At 41.6% G+C, this 23,999-nt stretch overlaps 1 protein-coding gene across 2 annotated transcripts in view; it reads left to right on the top strand.

Annotated features, from left to right (window-relative positions):
• The first annotated feature begins 6,946 nt into the window (after nt 1-6,946).
• klf12b (Kruppel like factor 12b) overlaps nt 6,947-23,999 on the top strand; it is a 34,170-nt gene continuing 17,117 nt past the window's right edge. Inside the window, exons 1-3 of one of the 2 annotated variants that reach the window (XM_072444860.1) lie at nt 6,947-7,086; nt 7,229-7,320; nt 19,939-20,021. In XM_072444860.1, the coding sequence (XP_072300961.1) occupies nt 19,956-20,021 (66 nt within the window). In that variant the 5' untranslated portion in view covers nt 6,947-7,086; nt 7,229-7,320; nt 19,939-19,955. Of the gene's footprint in view, nt 7,087-7,132; nt 7,321-19,938; nt 20,022-23,999 lie in introns of those variants that run through there. The other variant, XM_072444859.1, reaches the window with a different exon arrangement.

Consider the following 23,999-nt stretch of genomic DNA (forward strand, 5'->3'; position numbering starts at 1 on the left):
TATCAAACCACCGGCCTGATGAGGGAAGGCTTGCACAGACTAAATCAAGTAGAAAATAAGCAGGGTTGAATTATTTTCAAAAGCCAGATCGCCATTACACTGTGTGCAGGGCCTGTGGCAGGGGCTCATGAAAAGAAAAACATTTCAGGGTTTTCCATCATGCCTTCTCTAGTTCATTATCAGAAACTTTTTACTCTTTCTTTTATAAACTGGTGAAGAGCAGTGAGTGTTCTACATCAGTTCACTGTAGTAAAGTGAAAAGAAATTGCCTCTGAAATGATAACCAGAGAAAGAAACCGATGAAAGCAAAAACTGTGTTGCTTTTGGAATAAACTTAGTGGTAAAAAATATTATATGATAACAGTGTTTTGTTTTTGTGGCTTTGACAAGTTATGCAAATTGATTTGGCTGTCCAGCAAGGCACATGTTTATACAATACTTTACAAAGACACGAGATCTGGAATTGTATCCTGTTTCGCCTTTTTCTGATGGAAAAGCGGATCAGAACAAAACAAACATCGCCTCTTAACAAAAATACCCGAGCGTGTGTTTCTGCAGAATCAACAAGTGAAGCCTTAAACTCAGTACATCCGATGTAAAAAGAAGTTATAGATTTACTTTTGAATGTTACAAGGATATTCGAGAGGAGATTTGTGAGACACAAACTCGTGACTATGAGAGGACGGCCCCAAAATTGGACAGTTTTCTGATACGCTCTATGCTCTATTTTCAGAAAGTGTCAGGGACTGGCTCGCCAAAAAGTGAACTTCCAGCCACATTATCCACACTTGGACATCCAAATCCACAAACTAATATTCAACAACTGATTTGAGGACAACTTCAGCCCACCTTGTGCACTTGCATTAGCGAGATAAGGTCTCCACAGCGGCTCGCAGACATCTCGAGCATCCTTGTCTCCACCTACCCGCATGTTAATTCTAGAAAAAAAACATTTGTTGTGCAGCAATCTGTGTCTTTCTGATTATCACCAAGCATTCACTTCCTGGATGTGCCCCCGCCTCACCTCTCTTTCATCCTCCCTCTCTCTGCGACACACATCTATCTCTATGATTATTTCAACAGGTGCCAGAGAAATACTGTGACCCGTCTAATTTGGGTTGTGTGTGCAAGCGAGGCGAGGCATCGAGGGGGCCCTGCAATTCTCCACACTCTCTTTAAGCAAGCTGGAAGTGGCGAGCGAGAGAGAAGCTGTTGCCATGGCTACCTGCTGGCAGCTTCTGTCCTTGTGTTTGGAGAGCACTAGCTGTTCCCTCTCCATCCAGCGCCTGGGTAGGAATATAGGACCGGAGGAGGTGAGAGAGGGAGGGAAGGAAGGATGGGGAGGAGAAGAAGGGGGCGACTAAGGGAGGGGTCGGGCTGCCAAGGGTAACAACGCGAGTTCTCCCCGGCCACAACAGCAAAGGGCCACAGGCTGGGAAAAGAGCAATAAAAGAGCTGAAGAGGGGGCCCTAGTGGCTGATCAGCCTGTGCTCGCACACACCAGTGTCGATGACAGGCCTGACAGCTGTGGGGGGATGTGGAGGAGTGGCAACGGATAATTGCTTTAGCACTGGCGTTCAATTCAGGTGGCTCCATCTCAGTGCAAGGAGGCTAATCTCTACCCAAGTCACCAACCAGTCCTGTTTCTACAAAAATAAGCGGCTAAAGCTGGTATTGCCATCATCTGTCTATGTATAGTTTCTATAGCCTTTTGGAATTTACCTCACGGTAGACTATGGTCACAGGGCACACACATGAACAACCATTGACATATTATCCACTAAGAAAAATCCTGAAATAGAGAAGGAATTGTTGGCAGGCAAGCCCAAATATCAAACTCAAGACTTAGTGACTAGTTAGATGAGTGCACAAGATGTAATACTATTGGTTTGCTCTATTATGAACACGACAAGGCATTTAATAAAGTCTTGGGATGGGAAAGTATCATTAAATCCCCTGTAACTCTACCTGCCTGTAAGAGAACACAACAGACCCAACCATCTGTTGCAGCAGCAGTACTCCAGATTACACTGTTTATTTGCAAACTAACCTTTTCATCTCACAAAGTACAAACAAATACATGAATTTGATTAAACAAAAACATCCCTTTTGTGTTATGTACTTCATTTCTATCACAGTATTAAAACACTTTTGTACAGACAAGATAGTAAATGTGTCTTGCCCAATGTCACCACTATTCTAAGCTGTGTTTATATCCATGATTTACAAACACATGGAAATACATGTGTTATTTCCTCATTTTGTCTACTAACATATTGATGTAATAGTGAAATCTGGAGAGCCCCTGGGATTTTTTTGCGTGGGGCCCCATGAGACTCAACTATTGCTATTACTCCACAGCTTTTCAGTAGAACAATTGGCCTCACAGTGCAGCGCTTGCATAAGAGAATCAAGTATATCAGGATGACTACAGTGTTGCAGGCTCCACACTGCGTCTTGCCAACTAGTAAGACGATCTTTGTAACCAATAGCTATGGAATGGACATAATACGGAGCCAGCACTTTTGGGACACACACTCTTCTTGTTACTTTCTCGGCTAGCCTTTCATTCTTCTAAGCCCTACGCCCATATTACTTTGTTAACAAAACCAAGCGATCACTGTGACTATGTCTCAGTTTGTTTGTGAAGTTACGTTAAAGTTGCTTGGGGCGTCTTTCCGAATTTCAGTTTGTGGTAAGTATTGAAGTGAAAGTTCACGCATGCACATGGCAGAGAGAGCTTATGCAGTCACTATTAGCCACAGTGCGCTGAGGCCCTGATGGTCACATTGAAACGTCCCCCCTCCCTTCCCCTGGCAGGAGGCTGACCTTGGCCAGGCCTGACAGAGAAGTGGCCTGGAGGGGGATAGTCCACTGAGCCAGCCCACTCATGTGCAGGTGTAGCACCGCCTGGACAAACACACATGAACACACACGCAGATACAGAGGGCCACTAGACCAGAGGAGGCCCCAGAGCGAGCAGATGTTACAGCCAGTTCACTTTTAGCATTAGCATTTTACTTGACTTAAAGGTAACTTTGTTCACATTCACTTTTAACAGTACAATTAAGAAGTACTTTAATATTGTTACAGTTCAATTCTAGGAACGTCCAAATATAAAACAATTTTAACAAGCATTAAAATAAAGTACTTTCAAAATGTATAAGGAGAATATGACCTTTGGCTTAGTAAATGATGTGGTTTATTATTCAAATATTAGGCAGGACAAGTATATTTATTCTTTTTTTCATTACATTAGTATTCACACCTGTTGAATAGTAAATTTGACATGATCTTACTGCATGCATGACATGACATTATGTGAAGTTTTCAGCATATAAGACCAATGCACACAGCATGAATCAATAATTTACATAGCATGTCTCTCTGTGAGTGCTCCTTATTATTATATCCATATAGCACAGTGTACAACAGAGCAGGTCAATGCATTTGGGAGCTGTGATCCGTGCAACATCTCATCTCTGAGTCTCCCTGTGGAGATGTGACTCTGAGAACAGCCACAGAGGAAGCCAACAGCATCTAGCAATTGTATATCTTAAATGTGTGCATTTCACAAATCCAAAAGGCTGAGAAAAAAATCTAAATATTGTTCTTGTCTTTAAAGCCCCCGCAACATTACATCATATATGGCATACCTCTTAAATCCACAAGAAAACCCAATTCAACATGTGTATGTAGGTGTAATAACATTACAAATATGTATATGAGCTTCACCATTACATTGTAGTAAACAAAGACATTGCCTGCAGGGGCCGATCTCAGCACCTTCACCTTATACACCCTGGGCAGAGCTTAGGTAGTTGTTTGGTTGACGAAGATAATACAAAGACAAGTCTCTTGACAAACCCTTTAAAAAATCCTTTAGGTTTCATATTTTTGTTACATATTGTTGGATGAATTGGTGGCAGTCAGAGGAAAACCATATGACGAAACACATGAAGGTTTCACACAGAGATTCAACTTCAAGATTCTGTCACTCTCGTTGCCAAGTACTTTTTTCAGGACCAATGTGAGATTAAATTAAATTAAATTGGAAAACATAAAATAACTGACTATTTAAAGTACATTACATTAGTTAAAAAAGTATAGTAAAGGAAAAGGAAATGCGCTGAAATGATTTTGTCCACTATAACCCACCATAAAAGGGAAAGTAACCTGTTGTCGAGCTTTGTTCTCTGCCTGCTTCAATTTAAAGCGACATATCAAGTTAAGAGCTAGACTTTCTCTTGTGTAATGCATGTGGCCTTATCGTGCTGGAGAATTCACAGTGCAAATACAATGGGACTGTGGGGGCATATAGAGACACTCCAGAGGTGAGCACTTTATTGCCTAGAAACCAAGCCTGTCTGCGAGTATGAATATTTATTTTTGTCCATTCAACTTTCAGAAGTTCAAGTCAAGTCAGTCACTTTCCTGTCAGCCACTTCATTCCACATTCACTCGTTGGCATTAATTATTCACATAATATTTCAATATCCTCTCTTCCTATACCTGTTTTCTTACAAGTGGTCTACACTCTAAATGTTTAGACAGGATTTTGTTATTGCATTTTTGCCCACGGAAATGCAGCTTCCTTTGCGTGGTACAGCTCCTCGCCCACTCAGTGCAGACATTTGTGCTGTGTGACTAAATGATGAATGGTGTTACAATAATTTGATGAGATTGGGTAAGATGATGCAAGAAAGAAGTGTGTAATGATGATGCTCATCATGATGTCTTGAAGCATATAATGGTCTTCAACAAACCGTCCCAGTAGGAAGACATTCACTTTGAACTCAAACCCTTGTGCAGCTGGTTCAGGCAGCTTCTTTGGATGCTAGGTGTGGGGACAATGGGGCTACAAACAGATGACTCCCTTCTTACAAACCACGGCTGCACAAAAAAGAAAAAGAAAATAAATGTTTATATACTGTTATTATCTGGCTTTATTTTTGAAAACTATGAACACATCATACACATTATCAAAATATTTGTTCCTTAATGAAAGACTTGTAAATGAGTAGTTTGTTTCTCCCCTACAGTTGCTTGTAAAAGCAGCACTGCTGTGCGCTGTCTGTAATAAAGTATTTTATTTTTGCCAACCTGGAAGAGTTGTAAGCAGCACTTTGATTAACAAAGATTTGTCAGTCTGCTCCAGCTTCACATTGCCATCTGAAAAAACTGTTCTAAAGCTGCACTTGAACACAAAAATTCATGCATAGGAATATTAACAATGTGCCAACGTTTTTGTGAGCTAGGAACTAGTTAGATATTACTACACATCGTCTCCTTTCAAGATTTCAGGTAGCTCGTCACAGGGTTAACAATTTCATTTCCTCTTTTTACATTTTTTTTAGTGTTTTGTTTGGTCAGTAGGCTTTTATTAGACAGGAAACTGGGATGAGAGAAGGAAGGACATGCAGTAAATTGCCGTAGCCGGGATTCAAACACTGCGGCCGGCCTCATCTGGAGCCTGGCATGTGTCCTGCCACCTTAACAACCATCGTGCAGCACTGGACCCAGTACATTTCCATTAAACTTCCTGGTTTATGACAAATGTCAGAAACTACTTTTTGAAATTCAGGATGTATTAGTTTAATCCTAATTGTTGTATGTATCCCGGTAAATCCCTAGGTTGGAAGCCATTAACAATGCAAGCTATGACATGAGACTGAAACATGGGCATTCAATGTACTTTGCAGCCAACAACATTCCATCAAAAAAGTCCTGTCTGTCTCTTCTTCCACCCTTGTTCACCCATCCGCCTTCACCACCACCACCACCTCCTCATCATAGCGCCTGTTTGTGTGCCTGTCTCCTTCAGCACATGCCAGGACTCCCGGGGTACCAGTTACACAGTGAAGATTTCATCTCAAAGAGCTCCTCAGGATGTCATTATAAGGATCAGCAGCAGGCCTCATAGCTGATATTACATTAGTGTTCCATCAGACACCCAGAGCCATTCAAAGCACCTATTAGCTAGTCAGTACCTCTTAACACACAAATCACATGTTCAATGGCAAATGTACTGCATATGCTCGATCATTAATAGTCTATTACATGTGTCAATATGAGTTACTGTAAATGTGACTGTGGAAGATACTGACTGTTCAGCCCAGCACCCATGGGCTTTTGATGGGACAAACCTGGCACAATGGCTGTAGGTTACACAGGTTTTCACGTCATGGCTGTTTTGTAACTTATAATGGACACTTTTTTAAATACTACTTATGTTGTTCAATTTGATTTAAAGCTTACATGTTGCAATATTCTTTATGAACACCTTGAGTGCAACTAGCCTTATTTACCCTTGCTTCTTATGTCGTAACCAACAAATCATTTTTATTTTAACTATGCGACTGAAAATTCAAGACAATAAATCCCAAAGAAACACAAATACTTAATATTAGATATATATTAGACTTAGTAAGTTCACGCTCTGACCTGGTCCTCTCCCCCCTCACACCCCCACGCTCACATCCCGCCTGACTGACTGACCCATGGACTGACCAGTGCGTGCGGAAGTGCCTCACGTGCTTCGACTACGACGCTTAATTAGGCCCTAATTGAAATTCCCGGATGAGGGCCTAGCTGAATAATTTAACTCAACATTGACGGAGTTGCACAATGACAGGTAAATGAAATGCACCTGTCAATTATAATTGAGTTGGCCTTTACTTACTTACTTATAACATTCGTTCAGTTTGTGTATCGATACAATATTTCAGGTTTATATATAGCCTACTTTTTAATTGGCAGTGGTGCTACTATTGCGCTCAAATGGGCTTTTGCATAAAAAAAAATAAACGTGGGTGCATTCGGTAACTTTCCCCGTGCACCCCTCGGTTCGTCCCTTTAAACGGAGGCTTCGTCCGCGCGCCCGGTGCTCCGCCGCGCTCCGTTGCGCAGAGCGGCTCCAGTGCGCTCTAGCTGGAGCTCAAAGTGCGGACTCGTCGGAAACCTCCCCGGCGGGGCCCCGTGCAATTCGATGCACGCTGTTAAAGCTTAGAGTATATTGTTCTCCCGTTGCTTATGAAGCCTCCACCCACCGGCCCACCCTACATTCGGTGGATCATGTGACTCGGGGTAAGTCATTTGCAAGTACAACAGTTCTCTGTGCGCTCCCCATTCATTTCCTGAGAACTGCCTGAGCCGAGCAGCTGAGAGGCAGAAGGGGAGGGAGCCGCTCTCACACACTCTCTCTCTCTCACACAAATACACAGAGCAGAGCCGCCGCGAGCAGAGGCAGAGGAGGAGAGGAGACAGAGAGGGCTGTAGGAAGGAAAAAACAGTCTCCACGGCTCTGCAGCTTCTGACCAGGTCTGTGCATTTCTTTGCTCCTGCTCCTCTCTCTCTCTGGTCCCATTCCTGCGCAGGCTTGACCGCCCTGTGCTTCATCTGTCACGTTGCTGGGCTTTGTGCTTGTGTTCACTCGTCCTCGTTCAGCTGTCATTGCTGTGTCAAGGCAGATGACAACTCAGATCACCTTTGTCATTGTGTTTGTGGTGAAGGGGCAAACTTGAAACACGACTGACTATTCGCCTATCATAAAGTTCACCAGCTGTCATGTCCTAAAAGCGATTAGACACTGAAGGATCTGTTTGTATTTGTGTCATCCTCGACTTACTCATTTGACTTATTTGCCGGCTCAGCCCTTATTCTACAAACTTTAACATGCAGTTTCAGTAAATGGATGTTGTCAGGGGGAAAAGCTTCAACTGTGAAGTAAGAACGTCGCACCAAAGTCTCTCTCAGCACTTCTCACAGGAAAACAAACTTTTCTGCTTGACAAGAGTTTTTTGCTTGTCTGGAGTCATTGTGTTGGTGTATGTGTCAGACTTGTTTGTGACTTTAGGTGTGAACTGTACACAGCAGCGAGTATATGACAGACGTGATATACCGATCAATATTTCAAATGACCAAACTCGTCTTCCACTGCTGGGTTGATACTGTGCAAGAAGATTGTTTGGCTTTCTAAAATTGAACCTAAAGTGCATGGTTTAATGTCAAGAATGCCTCCAGGATATCTTACATTTTGGGTGTTGTTTGTGTAAGCTTCTGTTCATAAATTGATGAACGCATTAAAAACTGTAAAGTGAAACGATGATACAGTATCGTTTGATGAATGCAGCTCTTTTGACTTTCCAGGAGTTATCAAAACACACCAATTATGTGCTAACTTGTATGGTACATGTTTCTACTGTCTTTCTTTCAGAATCTGTTGATCAAAAACAGGAAAACACAGGCTGTTAACAACGGGTTAAACATTAGAAGCTCGGGTAGCGGAGGAAGGACACTGGGGGGGAGGTGTGAGTGGGAGTGTTGCAGGGGTGGTGTCTTGGATGTCATCGGCAGCGCTCTCACTTCCAGGGTAATAGTCATTGGTATTGATGGCTGGCTGTCAGGGAGGCAGAGAGCCACCAGGCCGGTGCAGAGTGGCCGGGGGCTGGCCCTTGGCTGTTATTTTCAATTACAGGGGACCAGGGCAGAGCTGACAGCAAAGGCATTTGTACAGCCAGAGAAAGGGGAAGGGGAGGAGGGGAGGAGGGGTGTGTGCGGTGGGGGGGATGAGACTCTGGCCTCTGCTCTTCAGTTTGATGTGGAAACTGAGCACTGACCTGGGTGACTTTAGCCCTGTGTTATGGAGAGGCCCTGTCTTGCTCTTAGCTGTGACAGCCATGGGGAGTATACATGTGTGTGTGGATTTAAGGAGGGGCCGCCACCAGGGAAAAAGTAAAAAAATAGTCAAGGAGGAGGGCTGCGAGAGCAGATGAGACCCCCGCGCAGATCTGGGAGGTTTAGGCAGTGAGCTTAGAGTTAATTTAAAGTCTTACTGAAGGCGTTTCACAAAAGAACCAGATCAAAACGCACATTAAGTTGGAACCAACAAATATTCCACCATTTGTTATTTAAATTTACTCGACATCAACATGTTACCATATACCATACCATAACTTATTATGATGAGTTCCAAGTAAACATCCTGGAAGTGTGCGATTTATAAAAAAAAAATATCAACCCAATATTTTTTGGAATACCCCAATAATGATACTACAACAATGTGTTAAAACACTTATTCAAATGTAGTTGAGGATCAGCAAAATGTGAAACATCTGTAAAAATGAATTACAAAAGTGCAGAAACCCTTATTTGAAAGTTTACAACGTAACTTTGTTTCATTTTTATTTTTAATCAGCTCTTTTGGTATCATTCTTTTCTATAAACAACGCACTCAAATGTTGCATACCGTCAAAACAGTATTCATTATTATCTGAATGACTAATACTGCATCGACTGTAATCACAATCATTTAGTAAACGGGATGACTGACTGTTTCTGTTATTCTTCCCTCACGCTTCTCCCCGAATTCTTCCAAGCGTTCACCCCGCGCCCCTGACACCATCCAAGGACTTGTTATGATAGTGATCAGTGCAGGTGGGGGACTCAATTAAAAAGCCAATCACCAGCAGACAGACCCTATCCGTCCATCAACACCACGCCGCACCAGAGCACTATTAATTGCCTCTCAGGATCTCCCGTCTAAAGACATCATCTGCCCGCTACACATCACATGAGCAAATTGGGCATGCGTTGACAGTGACAGTGAATGAATGCTACTCTTCACTATGCGCAGCCTAACGACATAAGGGCTCGCTGTCTTTATCAGTGAAATTCCCAGTATTTGGCTCTAATCAGAGGGTTAGCCGCTAGCATATTGACGGAGCGCTGTATTATTGATCCGGGTGCGTGTTATGCAGTGTATGGTCATTGGTTGCATGGCTTTAGTGCTCTAGAAGGATCCATCTAGATCCCCAAGTGTCAAAGGGCTAATGTAAATGAAGAAGGTGGGGCAATAATGTGTGTGGTGGGATTTGTATGCCAGGCTCATTAGTGGTTTTAGTTGGTGTCCAGTGAATATGTCAAGGCTACGGTTTGAGCTCCGTACACGTGGTCGGTCTTTATGAATGAGATTACAAACCAATTGGGATGCACATTTGATTTTAAACATTTAAACGTTTGATCATGCTGAAAGATCCCAAAATGTTCTGTCCACTCCCCCAGTGATTTTAGCTATAGATTCAACCTTCGACCCCAGTGTCCAACCCATGTTTGTTTGGCAAATTCGAGTAAAGTGTGGACATGCAGCGCTGGCGTGTGTGTGTTTTGTGACTGAGGAGGAGAGAGGGGGGAGAGGGACAGAGTGGAAGAGAATATGGAAAATATTGTGCAATCACCAGTGGATAGTGTAAATACTGAGCAGAATTCTCATTTAAAGTTGTATTGTGGTCAAGCAGCAGTTGTTCTGAAGCCTTTTCATGCGCGTCTGGTTGAAAGTGGTTGAAAAAGGAAGGATGGAAACCAAAACTTGTGAGTGAGAAGTTGTTTGTTGTTGACGCTATCTCTAAAGTTCAGTGCTGCTTACTGGAATTGACGCTTTCCTGAGGACTGGGCCCAGACAGTATATATAATACTTCATATGCAGTTGTGTTTGGTTTGCATTTGATGAGATCCGCTAATATATTACTGTAATGTGATAAAACGTAATATTACTTCAATGTTTAGGTGATACTTTTATTGGTTTTAAATGTTGTATGTGTGTTTGGCTTTGCAATTCATCCAAAATACTGAGCGATCTACATTCAGTGTTGTTTAAATTGTCAGTGATATGGTTGGGTTTTTTTGAATCGAGAAGTCCACAGTCAATCCAACCCTGTCAGTAAAAACATCTGGTTTACAAAAGAGGCCAGACATTGGAGGAGGAATAGAAATAAAAATAATGATTTGTATGAAATGGCACAAAAGCAAAGTTTGTATGGTTAATGTTCCTTAAATCATTAAAAAATATTATGATTTTGTTTATGAAAAGACCACATCAAACCCCTTATTACCCAGCACTGTACGGTGTGCTATCAATGTTGGCTGAAGATGAAACATTAAATCTTTAGTCTTTGGCTTTGAGATTCAACGTTCACTACCTTTGTCATACTCACAACGCTACAAACGTTCACTGTTGAAACCCTAAACTTACTATTGAGTGAGTCAGTTATCCAAACAACATGTGGCATTAATTTGGGAGCCCGTGGCCCTTTTCCGTTCCTTGGCTTGCACACAATCAGTTGGTGCATCATGCTATGGGCCATAAATGCTCCCTTAATAGCTGGCTACAGTAGATATCAGCATGGCACAACATGTAACAGAGCCAGGAAGAAAACTAATCAAAGAGAGGGCAGGGGTAGACGGAGGTAAACACAGCTGCTGGCTTTTATTAAGTGTCAATGGGTTACTGCCTGGAATGGGTCAAACCAAAGGAAGAAATCCATCTGAAAATAACCATGCGAGGATTTAGTAACGTCACCGTGCTGGAATGTGTTTGTTGGACCCTAATATCATTTTCTATATGCACTTGGACTGAGTCGCGTCAGCATACAGTGAGGTCATGTGGGGTAGAACGCTCACTGCATCAATAACATCACAAGGAAACGAGCGTGCGCGCCTGGTGAAATGTGAAAGATGGTGAGAAAACGGAGTTGGTGTTTGTCATGAAGCACGCTCTTTACAGTAGACCTGGAGATGAGTCAGTGATGCTGCTGGTGCCTCTCCACGTCTGCATTGTGGAGCATCTAGGTCGGGTTTGAGTGTGTGCATGTGGCCTGATGCACGCTGGAGACAAGCTTTTGTAAATAGCTTGGACAAAGTGCATATGTTAGGGGGAAGGGGGAGGGACCGTACACTCACACGCATATTGAGTCAGTTGTGTTTGAAAACCAGCACACATATAGGCACATCTAGGAGCCCAAGGGGGGGAGAAAAGCAGTAGTCTCCTCAAAGAATCCCCATTAGGCCGGGGAAGTATTGTGGAGCCCAGAGGGAGGCGGAGAGATTGAGAGGAGGTGGGTGCTTGTAGACTGTGGAGGAGGTATGCAGGTTAGTGTGTGTTATCCCTCTGTTAAGGCAAACAATGAGAGCAGTGTGTCTCTAAACATGCACCGGTTGAAATCACCTAAGAATCACTTCTAAAATGTGTTGTCGTTGAATTATGGACAGGTCAAGATGATAAAGCACACAAATAACAAATGATTTTGATATTGATACATAACGAAACACAATAAAATGTTGAAATAACCTACGTGCTCACCGTGCACACACCCAAGATACTACAATATTTCTTCACTGTTACATTTTAACCACACTCTTTATAATGCTGTGCCAGTATCTCCACATGGTTATCCTAGTTTTGTGTGCCTGGCCCCACCCCCATCTCTTGGTACAAGCAAGGTTTTTGTGTCAGAGGCTATTTTAGATGCACAGCCACTGACCCCACTGCATTTACTCAAGTGCGCGTGTGTTTCCAAAGCGTGTCCATTAAGTCACGTGATTGCGGTGAATTAAGATCACGCAATGTCGATTTTCAATATTTCACTTAAGAACTAAAAGGCACAGGCTCTTGTGTACAGACACGCGCAAGGAAATATGCTTTTAATTTTTGTAGTTTGAAAGATATCACTAAAATGATACTGAATACTGCTATCCCACTTGTTCTAATCACGCGGGTCATGCGGGTCACAAGCCACTCTTTTTGTTACGTCAGTGCCCAGCCTTGATAAATTCGGCAGGAAGGGAAATAATCATTACAGAGATATGTCATAAGAAGGGAAATAAAGTCAAAGCTTGAAATTAAAAATACATAATCTTGATTTTGACTAGCGAATGAATATGAGAGTGAATGGCTGTCTGTCATGTCTATGTCTCTGTGTTGGCTCTGCGACGAGTTGGCCACTGTCCAGGGTGTACCCCGCCTAAGGCCCGAAGTCACTGGGATAGGCTCCAGTCACCCGCGACCCCGAAAGGGAACAAGCGGTAGAAAATGGATGGATGGATGGATGATTTTGACATTTGTCATGCTTTTTTAAACTCAAAATAAATAACTAAATGCTCCTTATCACCAGCAACGCCAACAATAACCATACAATTATCTACTATGTTCAATTCTTTCTCAAAAAAATCATCGAATTGCTAGAATTGAAAAGGCGGTGTCTAGATGAGCGCGGCAAATTGCCTCGACTCTTCGGTGGAAGCTGAGTTGAGTAATGCCACCTCACTTTGGAGCTGTCACAGTCACAGCCTATTTAGCTGTTTCACTGCTGCATTTGAGACTCGTGATGCAAGAGGATGTCAGACTCCTGTGTTTACCTCTCCCTGGTGCATTGTGGAGGAGGCGGCTGGTGCTGTAGTGCGCACATACTATACTTGTGTATGCGTGTGGTTATGAAATCTACAGACTGCTGAGATGTGAAATCAGGACCTAGGCGTGTGCGTGTGATAAATGTGGTTAATCGTGGGCGCAGGTGGAGGTCAGGAGGATATCGTGTGCGTGCGCGGTTCACAGGCAGATTGCAAAACCGAGCAGGAAGTTCGCTTATAAAAAAGTGACACTCAGACAGAGACACAGACAAACCAGACAACCACCAACTCCCCTTTTCACTTTGAGCGTTTCCTCTTATAATAAAGAACTACTTCATTTCCCACAGTACTGGCAGTTACTGTGGCTAAGAAAGTAAACAAAAGCTACCAGTTATATTGACAAACTACATTTGATATGAATACTATACCGGTACATAATATTCAGCTTTTACATATCTTCAAAACAACAAGAAAAACTAAAAAAATAATAATACGTTGAACGCTATTTCACACATGTTAACTTTTACTATGATAAACCAATTAGGTCAAAAACGTTAAAATTGTGGAATTGAAGCAAAAGCAAAGTGGAATATAATGATTTCAATGCAGACACTATAGGATTTGTCTAAGAATATCAAAACATATGAAAATAAAGGTGGTTTTGGCAAATGAAAACCACATTGTACATTATTTATTTATTTATTAAATATGAGATTATGACTGACATTAAGCATTTTTGATTAAGGAAAAATTCAGATGTTTTACTGGGCAAATACTTTTTTGTAATTTCTGTAGCACAATAGTTTTTTCACTTTATCTACAGATGTATTACATATTTTACCACAAACTACACTTTTTGTCAAGTGCAAATAAAGTTTTATTTTGTTTCAAACCTTGGTAATAGAAGAGCAAACTGACATTTCTACACTGGAAATTCAAAAATGTTGTTGCATATTTTTTGTTGTAAAGACTTAAAACAATCAGCATTTAAATTGTATGTCTGTCAATCAACAAAAAATAGATTATTTCCTGCTTTGCCTCCATTTGTGGATCATTGTGAGTGTCTGCAGCGTCGCACCAGTGGCTTCTGTGCTGGTGCATGTTCTTTAGTGGTACAGTATAGCACAGGCAGTGGACTCATGCTACATCCTGCTACCTCATCCCCCTCATCCCGACAGGATTACTGACACAAGATCCCCCTGCCCGGCCTGGCAGAAATAGCAAGGGCCCAAGGGCAGTCCACTAGAATATGGGAACTTCTGTGACCTAGGTTTGAATGCACAGGCTGCACCCAATTACTACACTTATTACAATAAATAATTAGTCAGTTTGTGTGTGTGTTGGATGACCTCTATGGAGTATGTCTTTAAAATATGTCTGTTAACATAAAAGCACGATACTTTTCTGATTAGAGTTGGACGATGTTGACATAAATTGATACCTTGACTTTTGAATATTCTGATAATTAGATTAGAATAGATGATCGGACGATATTGTGTCAATCCAAGAGAAATGTGTTAAAATATGTCTAAATGTATTAGATGAGGCTTACTTGAGTGAAATGTTTGTAAAATGAATCACAAAAGTGCAGAAATATTACCATGTACTGTAATTGGAACATTTTTTCAATTAAAGTACTTGATATTCAAAGCGTGCTTACGTTCAAAACACATTTATTGATATGATCTAAATTTCGATACCACCTCTATTCCCCATAGCTTTTTCTTATTTTTGTGATCAAAGCGACATCATGTGCATTGAAGTTTACCAAGAGCCTCACACATTCTCCAGGAGTGCTCAACATTGCTGTTCGTTTTAGACAATAACATGATAAACAGATGTAAAAATACAAAACGATATCCCTTTCTGAATGTGTTTACCATTCCATAAATATGTACCAAAGTTACCATAGTAATCTTTGCCTGTTCATCCTTCGATCCTTCAGCCACAAACTCATTACTCATTGTGTTACTTTTAATGGCGGTTGGCAGGCAACTGAAAAGGTGCATTTACTGCCACCAACTGTAGTTGTACTTCTACTGTAGTTGTACGTCTTCAAAGTATGTGTTTTATACCATACCGTAAAAAAAAAGAAAAAAAAGGAAGAAGATAGAGAGAGAGAGGAAGCTATATGATGAGTCCCTCTTGCAAGTCTATAATGTTCACACTCATTACATTTGTACCCATTAGATTGGTCTCCTGGGGACTCTGACCTCTTTATGACATCTATATCAATGTCATGCTGATTTTTACAGAATAAAAAGACATTTTTTTTTTCAAAACCATTGCACGCCTATTTATTTTTAGGCGCTGAGAAGGTTGATGATCCAGTATTTATTTTTCTCTATTTTAGCATTGTTTGGAATTAAATTGAATAGAAGACACAAAAACAAAGTAGCTGAAATCAATGAATGAAATCAGTGTAGAGAAAAGTAAAGATGCACTCACTGTGTGTGCAAGTATTTGTGTGTAGGGCCCAAAACGGAAAGTGGAGATCTCTATGGAGACAGGTATTTTTAGCAATAAAAAACACTGTAATTGACTACAAGATGGATTATTTAAAACCATATTGTAGAACATTCCAGGCAAATATCATATCAATGAGACAATATCATATCAATGAGACAAGGAAGTGGTGACATTCAGTGTAATTGATGTAGCTCAATAAATAATCACTTGTTGTGGAGTTAATAAAATGAAGACATGAAATGAATCCCAGGTACAGGTTTGGGACTAGAGCACAGGTCTGGACCTTATCTAGTCTCTGGAGAAAAGACCATGTTGTTTTGAGGCAAAGTGCATCAGTTAAGTGCATCTCGAAGGAATTTGACCCCTGCAGGTAATAAGGAACCTTCTCCGCCTCTCTCTTTTTGAGGACATGGACATACACCATTGTGGCTGAGGATGTCCACGCTTCTGTTAGCAGGAAAGTAGCAGCACTCTCCAGAGCACTGTTCCAAAATGTCCCAGTAGCATCCCAATGACTTTGCTCGTCGACTCGGCCAAGGAAAATACAGTTTATGAAATGGAAATTCTGAGACCATTCACGCAGTGCCAGGAAGTATTAAAAAAATGCTGTGTCCAACAGAGTCCATCCAGAGGTCTAGTGAAAGAGAGAACATGCTTTACCCTGCTTATAGAAATACAGCTGAATTCAGAGTCATTAAAGGGAGCCCCACAGGTTTGATGTCAAAGGCAGTTGGCTTGTCGACCAAATCACAGGTTTAGAGTAAAATATGCAGGTCTTAAATGTCTATTGTTACAAGTGGTAAAAGGCGGCCGTTCATTTGCTTACCTTTCCGTTTTCACCACTGTCGGCACTGGCTCAAACGCTTCTTGACTCTGCAGGAAAATATTTAAATGGCTCAAACTTAGAATGGGGCCAACACAATGAGGTCATAACCATTCACAGATTGACATAACTTTGACTGAGGTTGAGGTTAAAAATAACCTGAGTGATTTCACCCAGTATTGTAGTGCATGTTTGTAATGTTTTTTGTTTAGATAAATAGACACATATCTTTTTAATTGTATAATCTTTAGATATTTATATTGATACAGTCTTCACTTACTCTTAAAAGTACAAGTAGAGGAGTGTGTTAGAAAGCAGTTGCAGGCTGTTATCGGGCCAATATGTCACGCTGAGGCATCCAGAGCCACAGAAAAGGGAAGTGAGCTTCACTGGAGGGGCCGTGGAACACTATACACAGGAAGCGCGCATATCACCTTTACGATCATCACACACTTACGTTGAATACAGTGTATAGACTATTAATAACTTTTCTCATGCATAAACATGTATTCCATTATTTGCCATTCCCTTGCTCTCCTCTGCTTGGGGTGTGAGGGGTCTGTTGGCATTCTTGCACCGTGTGCTTTGCGCTCGACCGAGTCTTGGCTCTGGTCCATATCCCCTCGGTACCCTCTCTGACTCCCACCCTCCTCCACTAAACACCCTTCCCTTTCCCCTTCTCAACCTCTTCAGCACCCCATTGCTGCTTTCCAAGCCACTACTCCTGGCAACGAGTCCCTGGACCATCAGCCCGCTGCGACCGCTATCAGGGTCCTTAATCCTACCTCATGTATCTGCCATAATTCATCCCACCCCACACACCCCTTTATGTGCACGTTTCCTCTTTGTGGCAGCAGGTCCAGCCTCTGTGACACAGATGCACCAAGTAGCTCTGGGCGTTCGACATGGGAACAAAGCATTGGTGGGGCCCGTCTGTCACAGAGTATGTGGTATTTGTGTGTACGCAGAACTTCAAGAGAATTCACCAAGAGCTAGAAAGAAATTAGAGCATGTTCTGTAGATGTAGATTTGTTTGGTGCTTTATGATAGAGACATAAAAAGATCATTTCATCAGTGACCCAGACTGCCACTGTTCACTTTTAACATTGAAACATTGAACATTTTACAGAAGGTCCAGAAACTATGTACTATAGTTTTTATGCTTCATGATTGTTGTATAGAGAGAAAGTGTTTTTTGTGTGTTTGTGGAGCAGTGGCACTAACTTACATGGTTATTTGAGGAGGAGTAAATGGATTGGCAATTTATTTGACCAGTTTCGACCCAATGCATACATGAATAATGATCAAAAATAGGAAGTCACTCATTGTAATTTCTCAGAAGTCTCATAAGAGTGAGTATTTCTGCAAGACCTCATATTTCCTCTCCATCTCCACCAGAGCCATCACAGAAGCAGGTCGTGTCCAAATGGTGGCCGTTTCAGGTCACAACTCTGTCATAAAACGCAGACGCAGAGGAGACATTAAAACCCCAGCCTCAGCTCTAAGTTGCGTCGTGTAGCATTAGTTGTGGGGATTTTGGCGACGACCGGAGGGCGGATGGGTGGGAAATGAGATGCCTCAACACTCCAGTGCTCTCCTCCCTGTGCGTCTAACTCCCCCACACACCTGGGATGGCCATTTCATTTCAGAGTGCAGCAAATGGAAAGGTGATCTTAATCTAGCCCCCCCCCCCCCCCCCCCCCTCGCTCCATCTCCCACACGCAGAGCCTCACTGCTGATGGACAGTGCACTACTGGTTGTCCGTGCCTGCCGCCAGCACACCAATTTTAGCGATAGGAAGCCCACTGTTTTATTACCTCTTCAGTTCAAACCTAATCTTTGGTCATTCTTGTATCTCTGGGTCACAAACTGTAAATGGTACTTGGTGCTTTGCTTTTTAAATGGGAGCAGTTCACAGTGTTTTGGACAGTAAGTATTTTGCTTTGACCTCCACTGTGTGAACCTGCCTCCATCATTACTCAGTGTTAGGTCTTTTTCACTGCTCGCGGGCCATCGGTGCCACAAGCAGCCACAAGAGCTATGCACTCACCATTGATTTCCTATGAATAGCCTGCTTGAGGCCAGTTCATTAGGAAGGTGTTCACAGCCCACTGGATTAACTGGACTGTAAGTGCAGGGAGACTGTAGGTTTTCTGAAACATCTGAAATAGTCACCCATTATGAGCGTGAAGTAGTTACGATTAAAAACAAAGCCTCTAAAAGGATTACAATATGAGGGATTCAAATAGTGGTCGTCCTCTAGAAAATAAAGCAGACTTTGTGCTTCTTGTTTCTTCTCCTCTTCTCACACATGGCTTGAGGCTGGACTGAAGCTGCAGCTACACCCGCCCGCCCAGCCGTTACTATGGCAACACTATCTGGGCCTACCAAGGCCTAAAGCCGAAGGACATCCTGGACAACAATACAATAGCAGCACAGCCCTGGATACCTGAGGGACTTAGACCTGAGAGGCCTGATCTGGGGAGGGGAGCGCACAGCCTCCTCCCCATTCAACCCTCACTCACAGCAGCAGCCTTTAAAGAGAACCATTCAACACCATTATTTCAATCACATTTTTATTGTCATTCTTCATGATTTATGGCATAAATCATTCTAGAGGTATTGGAATTGGTCTCAAAGAGGAGTTAAGTAAATATTTTGATATTTCAACCACTCTCTACATACGTTTTGCTTGGACACATCCATCTCTCTGACATTGTAAAACTACTACTACTACTATTAGCTTATTTTGCTATAACACTTAAAACAATGCATCTGGTTCGTCCAATGTAAATGCTATGTCCATATTAAATAAATAAATCAATAAATAATACTGTATTGTAGCGGCGATGCTGTCAGTGTCTATTCGAAGGGAACTTTTACTCTGACGTGTTTGACTTTATACTTGATTGCATATGCATTTCTCATCTTGTCAATAATAATAAGGGGTTACTTCAGGCGGCCCACAGAGGAGGATAAGGCATTGTTGTCATTGGCTCCATCTGAATATCCGCTCAGCCACAGAGCTGCCTTTGCCATCACACAGCCCAGTGCTCCCGGACAGGAAACCATGAATTAGTTTGTAAAGTTTTTGTGCTCCTGCATGTGCTTACGTTGAAGTAACCATTAACCGCTGTTGCTGAAAGAGGAAAGTAGCTGCTCTGTGTTATCCCAGTTAAATGCTTGTACTGTATTATGAGCAATGAGAGTATTTGTATTCCATTAAAGTCTTAAGTGTTATTAGCCCTGCAGCAGCCCCTCTCCACAATTGGAAATCTTTATTATGTAAACCAGAGGGGGTCACGCTGCGCTGTGACTAGATTTTACACACTGTCTCCACATCCTTTTTGCGCCAATTCGAATGGACAAGTTTGCCTCGATTAAAAGTGTTTTGTTGAGAATTGTGTGAATAGAAAGTTGCACAATCACACTAAAACACCTCCTCTTTGTGTGTGTCTTTGCAGGCCGCCTCGCAAACAGGATGTTAATGCTCGACGGTATGCCTGCAGTCCGAGTCAAATCCGAGCCCCTGGAATCGGAGCAAGGGGTAAGAGGACCGGTTGTTTTCCAGACAATTCTCCCAGATTGTATTTTCTTCTTCAGCTTTTCCTCCTTCCCCTCTGGCAATGGGCAGATAATCACTCCCAGGCCTAGGAAAGTGAGCGAGAGAAAGCGCGAGGGGGCTAAGAGGAGTGGTCGGAGAGCATGGTAGTAAGTATAGCAAGACAAGACCAATGGAAGGAGAAACACAGCTGGAGCAGGAATGTACAGGGGGAGCAGAGCGGAGGGGAGGAGGGGGCGACCGAAGCCAGAAATGAGTCCACATTGGCTGAGGGTGATGCAGATGAAGTCACTGCTCTGGGGAGAGGGGTTACATGGGAAACTAAATCTTTTCGATCAGTCCGCCATGGCTGTTTATGTCTGTGTGGTTCCTGGTATCCTCCTGTGCCCTTTAGTGGCTGTCCATTTGTTCTTTACTCATGCTTTTATATTTATCTTACTTCGGGATTATTCATTAGTGGGACCATGACCAAAAAAAACAACTTTTTGTTTTCTTCTTTATTGGCTCCATTGGCTGACACATTCCTCTGGTTTGTGATCGGCTTCTTAATGACAAAATAGAAAATGTGACAAAAGAATCAAGATAAAAAGTACTCTTATGTCATTTAGATGTATTTTTGTACTATAGATTGAATACAAAAATACTTGCTTCTGAAATGATCTCAATCATAATTTATTTGTTCAATTGTGACCCAAATAATCACAATCGTTGAATAACCTCATAATCTTGACATCCCTACTCTTGATTATGAAGAGAAAAGTGGATTATGCATTGCAATATATACAAAGTCAGTATAATAAATGTGTCATCTTTTACTTTACCTTTCACCTATTTTACAAATACTTAATTAAAGAGACTATGGGGAAAAAAATAGTTCTAGCAAAATGACACAATGTATGACCTTTTAAGCATCACTGAACATTGCACAACAACATTCTTGTGCAATATGACGTAACCAATAACGCAAAATACAAATATTGTGCTTGAAATAGACACTAAAACATAACTTGTATTTGTGCACTTTCGCTCCATAGCAATGTCTCCAGCACAAATACCAACATTGATTTAATCCTAATAATTTACTTACCGAAAATATTTGATTCTTACAATTGTCATATTTGACATGTTTGGTCAAAAGCCAGAGAAAATGCTCTGCTCGTAGTACAGGCTCTATCCAGCCGCTGAATATCTGGTGTGTTCATTGAGTCCCACATGTGTTGATAATGGCCTCACCTCTCTCAGGTTTGAGCACGGCCCACACTGAAACTCTCCCTTTCGCACATACCTCGAAATAAAGTGGTCTTGTTGTGGAGGAGCGGTTGCTTGGTTACAGCAGCTTTGTGCCACAGCTGTGTTTCCAGTAGATGCGGGCCACTTTATATTTGAAATCATGATAAACGAATGCTCAGTTTTGTCATTGATTTCCATTCATAATGTATGGATGATTTGTGCTCCCCATACATCACCGAGGGCACTTTGTGGGAGAAGAGTTGAGATTTGTATTGAGAGGAGAATTAGTGGATGATGGATGAGAAACATGCCATTTGCTGATAACACGCTCGCTTATCTCCAGAGTTCTTGTGGCGGATTGTGTGTTATTGCTTGTTGTTGATAAAGATGAAATATGAGTTTACAAAAGGATGGCACAGGGTCGCTCACTTAAAGTGTCATCACCCCATTTTGTCTGTGGCAAAACACACTCAAAGGAAACTATAGTGACCCCTTTTGTCTCTATATACTATTTTATCTAACATTACACAATTTCTTAATCATTTCTATATGAAAAATCAGCAACAAATACTTTACTAAATATGAGGCTGATATTCCCTTTTTTTTTATAATCCTAGGCAACAATACATAAGAAATATGCTAAAATGTGCCTTAGGTTCAAGTATTGCATAAAAAGTGTATGGACTGTAAAATAAACCAAAAAAGTGTAGACATTTGAAAGATGACATATTATGCATTTTCTGTCTAGTTTACAGTACATGATTAATATTCCAATTGTGCATACAGTATCTCCAAAACAACAGCTGTGATATTTTAGTAGGATATGATAAAAACACGTGTAGGATTAAAACAGCTTTTGTTTGCTTTTCATTGTTCTGCATTTATTTATCACTGAAATAAATATGCAATCATAAAAGCTGTGTTTTCTATTGTTCTCACTAGTTCAAGCCTACATTTTGTGATAAATTACCACAGTATTGTTCTTTGATTTGAGGAAAGTAATTATATTCTGAATACCACCGAAAGGAAGAGTAACCATTCCAGAACACAGTCACTTGAAATGTTTATTCCGAGCACATATTTTTGATGTATATATTTAGTTACTTCCCAACACTGTTCCCATTCATCCAACAAAATACATTTTTTAAAATTAGCTTTATGATGCCTGGTCTTAGCGTATCTGACAGTTGATGGTGGTGACCCAATATCTTTGCTCATTTCCACATGTGCAGCTGTGTCAGTCAGAGACAGGAAGTCAGCATCACAGCCCACATGCTTTGAACTGCACTGAGATCCAATCTGCCCCAACTGAGCCCTGCCTTTAGACTGCAGACAGACAGTTTAGGCTGCTCAAGAAGAAATGTGGTCTTCATTTGGGTGGCGGGGGGCCAGGGGCTTGCTGGAAATGGACCGCTAGACAGTTCATCCGCAAGGGGCTGGAAAATCTGCCCAGCTAACCAGTATCCCCTAATAAAGACAATGGCATGAGGACAGAGGCAGGCAGACCATATCTTTTAGTGTGTGTGTTAGTCTGGGTTTGGAGAGACTGTGTTTTTGTATCTGTCAAAACGAAAGTGGGGGCGGGTGAAGTTTTCCGTTTGAGTTACGTGTTGAGATGTTCTGGCTCAGGCTCAAGCTCCAGATGTAAATTAGTTTCTGTTTTTCATTTTTCCTGTACTGCCATTATTTTGACCTTTTCACACTATTGTTATCATTTATTTTGAGAAGCCACAAGGGACACACAGTCTATTGTAGGTGTCAGCAATTTGTTTAATTTTCCAATCGCAGCAGTTATTTAGTCTGTCTGAGTATGAATGCATTTGATTTCAAGTTTTAAGTGTTTTAAATGTAGTTAAAGAGGAACGTGAACTGGGTGGGACCCCCTAGGAGAGTACCAGAGATTGCAGGGGTTCCCATAGGTTTCTCTGGTCAGAGGGTCAAGTCATTAAAAATGTAATTCAAGCAAATTAAATTGTAAAACTGCACGCAAAGAAAAAGGACATTGGGACTTTTTTTTTTTTAAATTGCGTATTGTTTGACTGAAAAAAAAAAGCTTTTTAGGTATCTTTTTTAATTTGAGGCCCCTATAGTGACCACAGTTTTGGACAGCAAATCTAGCAAATCTGTACAGGACCGGGACGTTTCAAGGGGAAACGTTTGGGAACCACTGATTTAGTAGAATCAAATGTATTTAAGTCACTGATTCTGTCTTCTCCACTTCTTATTAGAGCAAAAGTGATTCTTTTAGCAGTTGAATTTATACCTTTTAGCCTCTTTTCACACTACTGGACCAGCATATTTAAAAGTCATTTTAAAACCCCCTTCCAGAAATACATGTGTATATACTTACCTCTATATTCTAGTATCCTCTTTATCCTCGATCTCTGATTTCACTTTACTGAGCTGTAAATAGCCAAGCAGACAAACTCAAAGAGCACTTACCCAGAAAGAGTTTGAAAACAGTGGGATGAGTCTTGGAGGTGCTGAGGGTTCAAAGCCCGGGGGCTGTGTGCGACTGCAGGCAGAGTGTGACAATCACATCGCATCACTCCAAACATCATGTGCACCAGGGTGGGCCGTTAGAGCCGGGGGTCAGGAGCACAACACTGGTCACTCCGAGAGGCGCAAAGGAAGATCTACTAATAATACAAGAATGCACATAATTTAAACTGATGTGATGAGGTGGAAAATGTTTTAAATGACTATTTTTTAAAAGTGTTTTCAATGATCTTT

This window comes from Eucyclogobius newberryi, unplaced genomic scaffold (genome assembly GCF_026437365.1).
Source record: "Eucyclogobius newberryi isolate DKJ021-1_F unplaced genomic scaffold, fEucNew1.0.hap1 SCAF_14, whole genome shotgun sequence".
NCBI lineage: Eukaryota > Metazoa > Chordata > Actinopteri > Gobiiformes > Gobiidae > Eucyclogobius > Eucyclogobius newberryi.